Source organism: Nanorana parkeri, unplaced genomic scaffold (genome assembly GCF_000935625.1).
Source record: "Nanorana parkeri isolate BGI_ZX_2015 unplaced genomic scaffold, ASM93562v1 scaffold417, whole genome shotgun sequence".
NCBI classification, from domain to species: domain Eukaryota; kingdom Metazoa; phylum Chordata; class Amphibia; order Anura; family Dicroglossidae; genus Nanorana; species Nanorana parkeri.
The window spans coordinates 345,628-354,659 of NW_017306685.1; the positions used below are offsets into that span (position 1 = coordinate 345,628).

Genomic DNA, 9,032 nt, shown 5'->3' on the forward strand with positions numbered 1-9,032 from the left:
AAAGGCTGCTTTGACCTACATTGAGGGAGTGTCCTCACACAGGCTGGGCTGACAGTTTTCCAGGACTGAGCAGTGCTTACACAGAGTACCGCTTGGTCCTGAGAAGAATGCCCATCGCTGCTAGAAGAAGAGCACATTCCAGCTCAAATGTGTGATAAAGGTGAGGGTGTGTTTTTGTGTTTTTATATTTAACCAAAAAAAAAACACATCTGGGTGGGGTTTGGGGGAACCAACGTACAAAGTGTCTGCAGTTTGAATTTTAAAGCCTCTGTTAGTGTTTTGTTTGTTTTTAATTGCTATGTTTTCATTGTGGAGATTACCCTTTACCCTGTTTTTTCTGTTGTGATAATTGAGTGTTACTGGGACAGGGAGTGATGGAAAATATCTGTAATGGGGCAGAGGCTACAATGATCCATTGGCCTGTTTTCACTGGTGAAAAGGACTTCTTGTAAAATCCTTATCAAGTTTTGTGAAATCATCAAAGAAGAACGCAGACATCTTTGACGCATGCACGAAAAGTCGTGGAACACATTTTCTACCAGCCCAATTAATAAGTCTAGTTATGTTTTACCTATCTAGACAAAATATGAACTGTTGGTGAGTTTTGGGGGCAGGTTTTGGACAGACTGTCCTTGTTGAAGTCAGTAACTGCATAATGGGCCATTTCTGTATTCAGGGCTTTCACAATGTGCTGTCACCACCTGGTTGTCTACATCATTCTGCTGCTAGACTATATCCATAGAATTTTTTTTTGTTTTGAAACGTGTACACATTCTGAACAAAAAAAAAAATGCTTTAACTGTAAAATTTGGAACTTCTGTTTTGGACACCATCCATATGCATTCATCTTTATTGGCTTGAGGACTAGATTGTTAATCATTGACCCAAGTGCTAACCATGCAATGAATGTTAAAACATTTTAGCCCGTGTCTAGACTATACCATATGAGATTTAAAGGTGACCATCAAGTCTTCTAAACTGTGTCCGATATTGCAAAAGGGAATGTTAATACACTAGTATTTCTATTGATACTAATAAGGTTCAAGGTTATTGAATAGTAGTTGTACTGTATTTAATTATTATTGACTGATATTATGGGTCATCATCACAGTAACTATTTTAATGAATATTTATATTTTAGTAACAGACCAACGATCTAAAGTGCTAGATAAGTTGCCTTTTCTCTCTATCTAACTAAAATGTATTATAAACCGCCTTCGAGTTCTTTAAAACAGACCTGGACAGTGGTGGTAATGGAAGGGTGTCATTCGACAAGATTACCTATTTTAAAGTATCCTTAGGACAAGTAAGAAAGCTTTTAATCCCTCATAATGACGTTGTCCAGGAATTGAATTAATTTCCATTTGAAATGGTCATGGGAATGAATGGACGAATATGGGTAAAGTCTAAAACTAACCAACAAACTTTAATAGTGGCAAACATACTGGAAGCCTGTGAATATTTAACTGCTGCCCAGAGGAAGACCGTTGTGAATGTACATATTCTGCATCTTAAAAAAAACTTGTTGCATTTATGATCATCCAGATGTAAATGAACCACATAGAATTTTTTTGTTTTTATTGCATTTGGTTTTTAATATATATATATTAGATAGAAACTCCTCTTTGTTACTAGAAAACAAACCTGGACATTTCTTCCCAAAATCCAGAAGGTTAAGAGCTAGCAACAATGTGGCTTTGATCTAACAAGAACTTGTGCAGGTAGTTGTTCAGGCTGTATAAATGAAGCTCCAATATTTTGCGAGTAAAGTGCTGAATTTTTGTAAACTTTTTTTTTTTCTTCTTCAAGTAAGGCTTGGTGTACACTGTTGCGTGTTTATGCCATGCAGTGCCATTTACATTAAAAGGGAACTATAGCCAAACCTTTTTTGGCCGCAGTTCTTTTTGGTCACATGAGGACATTTACTGATATACTCTAGTGACACAAAGACATCATATAGCAGGTTTACTGCCTGCTATATGCTGAGAACGCAGAGCCGCCCTGCAGCCAGTAGAGATCCTGACAATATTGTTGGGATATACCTCGCTGCCTGATTGACACCTGGCTCTCTAAAGCCAAAGCCAGCTGTACCCGCCCCCTCCCTTGTCTGCCCCTCAATGACCACTGGAGGAAGAGATGGGAAGGGTGAATCCCTGCGGGAAGGGGGGGGGGTGGGGTATCTCTGACTGACCGTCACCAATGTCTGTGGGGAGAAGCTGTGAGCTGAACGATCAGCAGTTTGTGATCCCTTGGCTCCCCAGCTATAGAGCTGGCATGTGAGTGCTGCAGTGTCACACGCCCGCTCAAACTGTTGGGAAAAGTTCCTTTTATTTCTCGCCCAATAGTTCTCCTTTTTATTGGCACCACAACCTTACCAGTTTACCCATGTTCTAGCGCATCACAAGGCACAGTAATGCACTACAGTGTGTGTAATGCAGTGCACCACCAAACAATCGTGCATGCACCTATTGGGGCATTAAGCAGCCCATTAAAATTAAACGGGCTGTCTTAACACAACAAATGTTAACACCGTGCAACAGTTTAAACCCAGCCCTAATCTGTTTCAAGCCAGCACTTAATATATAAAAGTAAATCTTTTATATAACCCCAATTCCAAAAAAAAGTTGGGAAGCTGTGTAAAATCTACAAATAACAGAATGCAATGATTTGCACATCTCATAAACCCATATTTTATTCTCACTAGAAAACATATCAAATCTTTAAACTGAGAAAATGTACCATTTTAACCACTTGCTGACTGTCGCGTTTCTTACATTTGCGCACACATGATAAAATCTGAATTTTTGCCTAGAAAACAGGATCAGACCCCAAAACAATGATATATTTTCTGAAATCAGAGGCCCCGTAAAATAAAAAGATGCTAGTTGCAAGTTTTTATGTTACATGGTATTTGCGCAAATGTTTATCAAACCAGTATTTTTAAGATGAAATGCACTAAAATGAAATTTAGTGCACGGAAACAGAATATAATGGCTATTTTTTTGGGTAGAATATGAAAGATGGGGTCATACCGGGTAAATGCATACCAAAAATGTCAAGACTTAAAAATTGTGTGCGTCTGTGAAACCACAAACCAATATAATACCCAACATTTCCCATAGGGGATGCTTTAAACACTTTTATTGCTTATTAATTTAGTAGTCTTTCTCCAAAGCAAGAACCCGATTTTTCTTCCCCCTCCCTCCAATACTGGGCATCTCATCTATAATCAAGATCTTTAAATTGCTGTCAGAATGGCCCCTTTTCATAAAATGTTTAGAGACCGGTAAATTTGGTTGTCTTTGTGTAATCTTGTCCTGTCCTAAACTGTTTGCATGATTTCTCTTGCGTAGATCAGATTGCTAGAACAGGTTAGTACATAAATGATCTAAAAAAAAACAGCCTGGCATGTAAACAGGTTTCGGCTACTGCTGACAGATCTCTTTCCCAATTTCCCAGTAAAAATCATGTAATGAAAGAGAAGGTGGGATTGTAGCGCTGGCAGTATGTGACTAAGTTGTGTAACAATGCTGGCCTCATTACAAAAAATGTTCTAACTTCTCTATCTTGTATTTACTCTTGGCTGCTATTATTGATCACTGTAGTCCCTGCCAAGATTAGGTCAAATGGCTTTTTCACCAAATGATAGTGGGGTAGATGTGGACCTTGGTGGTTACTTGCTAAAGAAATGCAGTTTTCATTTAGCAAAGTACACTTTGGAAAATTTAATGTTCACTTAACTTGGTGAATAAGGTGAAGCTGTGTTGACTTCAATCATCCATCACATGCAAGCAAAAATCCTGCATAGGCATGACTAGTCAGAGTACAGACTGGGTTGGTTGCTGGAGTGTACAGGAAGAAAGGGGTAAAACCTTTGAAAAGACAGCATCTGCCACCACCTTCGCCACCACCTTTTCAGTGTTCTGTAGTGACATTGAACATTAACATAGTAGTTTTAATTCCATGCACTTTTACATTTTTAAAGACCAGACAGAGCAGTGATATTCTCCTACCTGAAAAGCACACAGTTTTGATGGAACTGTGGGATCCCAGACTTCAAATCACTGGAGCCTTGTTGACATCTAGACGTGTGCGCCGGCAAAAAATTAGTTTCATTTAGTTTTTTATTCAGATTTTTTTGCCTTTTCGATTCGGGCAAATTCAGAATGTTCATTTCACGGTAGTATGTACAAATTTACGATATGAATGAATTTTCATTGCAGCAGTGACATTTGACAAAAGAGAAGAAACATGAGGTCTCATTCTCTCCCCCCCCCCTCAATTGATACCGGACACTAGGCCTGGTAGGAATGTTACGAGGGACCCCCCAAGCAACAAAAAAAGTGCGTGGGGGTTTCCCCTAAAATTACTACCAGACCCTTGATTTCGAGCATAGGCCAGGCAGGGAAAGGAGGTAATCGAGCACCCCCCTCCCTGCGTCATATCAAGGGAGGGTGTCCCCTTGCCTATGGGGATAATAGCCTTTTCCGCACAACCCTAACCCGGTGGTTGTAGGGGTCTTGGGGCCAGGGGGGGCTTTTTTGCATTGGGTACACCCAGATGCCACTGCCCCCCCCTTTTGAATGAGTATTTATTACAGGTATTTATATAGCGCCGACAATTTATGCAGCACTTTACATAGTTGCACATTCACATCAGTCCCTACCCTCAAGGAGCTTACAATCTAAGGTCCCTATCTCACATGCATACATAGAGGGCCAACTTAGACAGGAGCCAATTAACCTTCCAGCATGTCTTTGGAGTGTGGGAGGAAACTGGAGTACCTGGAGGAAACCCACGCAAAGCATCGGGAGAACATGCAAACTCCTTGCAGATAGTGACCTGGCCGGGATTCGAACCAGGGACTCCCAGTGCTAACCACTACGCCACTGTGGGGTACTTGTACCCCTACTCATTCACTAACTGGGTTAAAGGTAAAAGTAAATAAACACCTCACACCTAAAGTCCTTTTAATTGAGAAAAAAAAAAATTGATCTATCGATGTAATCCATTATGATGAACGACGCCCGCCGATTCACCAAAAAAAAAAAAAAAAGTCCCGTTGCATGCTGACTTGTCCGAACACGTCACAATGTCAGCTCTGGACAGAAAGTAAACGGTTGGAGTGAGCCATGATGTCATAGGGAACGTTCCACGGGACATTTTATTTCGGCGAGTTAAGGTGCCCATACACCTTACAACCATCGCAAGACTTTTTGTCTTGCGATGGTCGTAAGCTAATTAAAAGCTCGTACGATCTGCCAATCATGGACAGGCAGATCGTACTTGCGACCATCGAAAGCCCGCCCCGCTCAGGGGCGGGCTTCCGATGACCGCAATGCTGAACGGGCAGTGTGCGCACACGGGCCCGTTCCGCAGTTGTCGAACGAGCACGCCACTAACCCGCCGACAATCGTACGATTCTCGGTGGATTTTCTAGCATGCTCGTTCGATAAAAGACGTGCGACCGTACAGTAGAAACGGTTGCACGCCTTCCATACACCTTGCGATTATTGTACGATCGTGGGATTTCCCGCGATTTATCTTATGATAATCGAAAGGTGTATGGGCACCTTTTAGTGAGCGATGTTCATCGATTGACGCTGGATTACATTTGATGGATTTTTTTTTTTTTTTAATAAAGGACTTTTCAATGTGTGGTTTCTTTATTTCTAACCGTTTTTCTAACCGTTTTAAGTGAATGAGTAGGGGTACAAGTACCTCTTACTCATTCAAAGGGGGGGTGGCAGCATCTGGGAGCCCCTAAATAAAGGGGTACCCTGATGCAAATAAGCCCCCCTGCCCGCAGACCCCCACAACTACTGGGTCAGGGTTGTGGGGAAGAGGCCCTGACATTCCTACCAGACCTAAAGCCAGGAAATGCACACCCCTACGGACCTGCACTTGAGCTGGGCGTATGGCCGCATAGTCCCATAGAGAAGGACGGGGGCTGTGTACTAATCACATGCAGCACCTGTCCTTCCCGGGAGCTGCACGGAGTTGTACGTGTGGGCCGATTCCAGTGTGTATGATGCCTAATGCTTTACACAATAAAACTTCATTCGGGGCAGAAATTCGGATGCATCCAAAATTTTCGTTACTTCTGTCATTCAGAAATTCGGATGTATCCAAATGTACGAATTTCTGAAAATACGTCTGAAAAACAAATCTTTCCAAAACAAATTGCACATGTCTAATTGATGTCCGTTTTTAGCTTCTTGACCAGAAAGATGAATATGCAGATTCCCACTTTTTCTTCTCTCCAAGCCCTTCCAAATGGAGGAGAGAGATGATGGGCAGGAGACGGGACTGAGAGCTGGCTGAGGACAGGATAGTGGAGGTAGCGTAGGAGAATTTGCAAGGATGAGGTTCTTTTGGGCGAAGATCAGAAAGAAATAAAAGTGGTCACTTTCCCTCTAATTGCTGACTTTGTATAGAAGATGCTACAGATATAAATACAGTTTGTCTTCACTACATTACAGTAAATGGCCTTTGTAACTTCAACATGGTAGCATTGCTTCATAGAAAACCATAAGTTACTTGGTGAATTAAATCCCTTGTCATCTGGCATTGCTCTATAAAGTGGTGAAAATTACTTCTCCAGCAAGGTAAATTGGCTCTACATACTGTACACTGGACAGATTAAGGTTTATGACAAAAGCTGCTTATGTAGTTCACACGTGTATAGTTGATGACCATTCTTCATTTCAATTCTAAAAATCTGAAATGATCACGTTTTTGTCTATAAATGCTAGAAACATGGTATGGTTTCTCTTATTGCAGGTACACTCGGAATCTGGTGGATGAAGGGAATGGAAAGTTTAATTTGATGATTCTTTGCTGGGGTGAAGGACATGGCAGGTAAAAAACAATAATCCTTTATCTTCAATTATTAGTAAGGACTCTCTGCTGAAACTCCACCATCTTAAAGCATAGTATATCTAAAGGTGCCCATACACCTGACGATTTATCGTACGATAATCGCGGGTGACCGCGATCATACGATAATCGGCAGGTTTATGGGCAGCGTGCGACCGCATCTACTGCACGGTCGCACGACTTTCGTCTTCCGAGCACGCTGGAAAACCTGCCGAAAATCCTACGATTGATCCCCCTAAGCGAGGAGGGCTTGTGATGATCGCAAGTACGATCTGCCTGTCCAAGATGGGCAGGTCGTACGAAATTTTAATGACCTTACAACCATCGCACAATGAAAGTCGTGCGATGGTTGTAAGGTCCCAAAGTTTTTATGTTTTTTTTTTTTTGTTTCTTAGGAGAGATTTTTCTTTCCTCACTCGGTTTCTAGAAACCCAACAGGAAGTGGAAATCTCTTCAAAGTGTGGGAAGCCTTTTGTTAGACAGTTTACATTGGAACAGATGCCCCTTTTTAGAAGATTTGCCCCTATTCCTGTTCTAGTGACAACTTAAAATTTTAGATTTCTTTTTTTTTTTGGTTCACTTTCAGTACTGATGACCATAGTCACCTGGTCAAATCAGAAGGGTGAATCTCAGAGCAGCAATAAGAACCTTCCAGAGGTTCTTATTTATAACTACTCCTAACTTATTTTTTATGTTGCGTTGTTCAGAAGATCCACTCTGACATTGACCTCTACAGATTATTTTTTCAGTAATCTTTACATATAGATTTTTTTTGTCAGACTGATATATATTTCCCTCGAGCTGTTCTAGACTTTTGTCTTATGTACAAACTCTGATTATGTGCATTCTTTCACGTATGCTGTGTGTAACTGTTCAAGCAAGGTAGCTGAGCAAATGTTCTGTTCATGTTCTAGTTGTCAGATATTGCTCCACTAAGTCCAGAAACTATGCAAGCTATAATTTCAGATGTTTTGTCTTCAAGTCTCTTTCATAACAAGTCACATTTGTCACTTGACCATCAAGGGGCTGGGATCAATGTGTTTCCATGTGATGGTAAAGATGCTGTGTAACTGCTTCTAACCATACTATACTATTGGTGTAGGGTAGTTATTCTCAGCCGGCTGCTTTCTCCCCAACCTGCTAGTTGCTTTGGGGAAAACACTTCACAGTAGGGATGTTCAGAAACAAAGTACAGACACTTTTCCAGCTCGACTAGAGAAAATCTCAAAAGTTAGGCGGCAGCTGTCATTTTTAAGGAGCTTACGGAGCTCCTGAGATTTGTGCATTCCTGTTTTCTTAATGTATGATTTACATTAAGAAACCAAGAAAGTAATATATAAAATGTATATTTTATTACAGTATTACCAAATGCATCAACTGCATAAATTTTTAAGTTCCAATTTACCACACAGCTGAAAGTAACAGGTGCCTCTTTGATACACAATTTTAAGCTATTTTCCCATTTCCGCAATGCAGCAGTATACACGATCACACCAACTCGCACTGCTTCTTGAAGATTCTGCAGGGCAACCTGAAGGAGACAATGTATGAGTGGCCACAGAAAAAAACAAATGGAGCAATGGTGAAAAAATCTGAAGGGGTGCTCAAGGTGAATCAGTGTGCATATATTAATGGTAAGTTATATATACTGTTACTGTAATAGAAAAAGACTTGGTACTTCTCCATTTGGGGGTTACTAGAAGGTTTTAGTAAGCAGGTGATCAAATCCAGAAAGTGATGCATGCTAGGGGTGAGGGAATAGCTTCACAAACCAATTGAGTTATTATCCGAATGTTATTTGAATGTAACTGGCTTTGTGTGAACTGTGGAGAATGCTACAGAACACGAGTCATGATTGCTTTGATTCCTGTTTTGTGATTTACTGCAGATCAGGCAAATCTACATTGAAAATCTTATGGCAAATCAAAGACGTGACTGATTTTTACCCTGGTCCACTTATGACGCTACTGTAGTTTTTGATAAATGTTTTTTACAAGGTGTAATATAAAGAAATACATAGATAATATTTATATGTGAACCTAGGGTGGTCATCCTGGTTCCACTGGTTGGTGTGACAAACATGCAGTCAGGTTGTTGGTTCCTTTTGGTAGTCAAGCCACAAACGTTTTTTTTTTTTTTTTTTTATAGGGGCG

The 9,032-nt window shown here is 40.7% G+C and overlaps 1 protein-coding gene across 3 annotated transcripts in view; it reads left to right on the top strand.

Moving 5' to 3' along the window:
- Positions 1-9,032, top strand: part of CDO1 (cysteine dioxygenase type 1) — a 25,401-nt gene that overhangs the window by 11,327 nt on the left and 5,042 nt on the right. For 2 of the 3 annotated variants that reach the window (XM_018559842.1, XM_018559844.1), the window contains exons 2-3: positions 6,784-6,861; positions 8,356-8,513. In XM_018559842.1, the coding sequence (XP_018415344.1) occupies positions 6,784-6,861; positions 8,356-8,513 (236 nt within the window). The remainder of the gene's footprint in view (positions 1-6,783; positions 6,862-8,355; positions 8,514-9,032) is intronic. The other variant, XM_018559843.1, reaches the window with a different exon arrangement.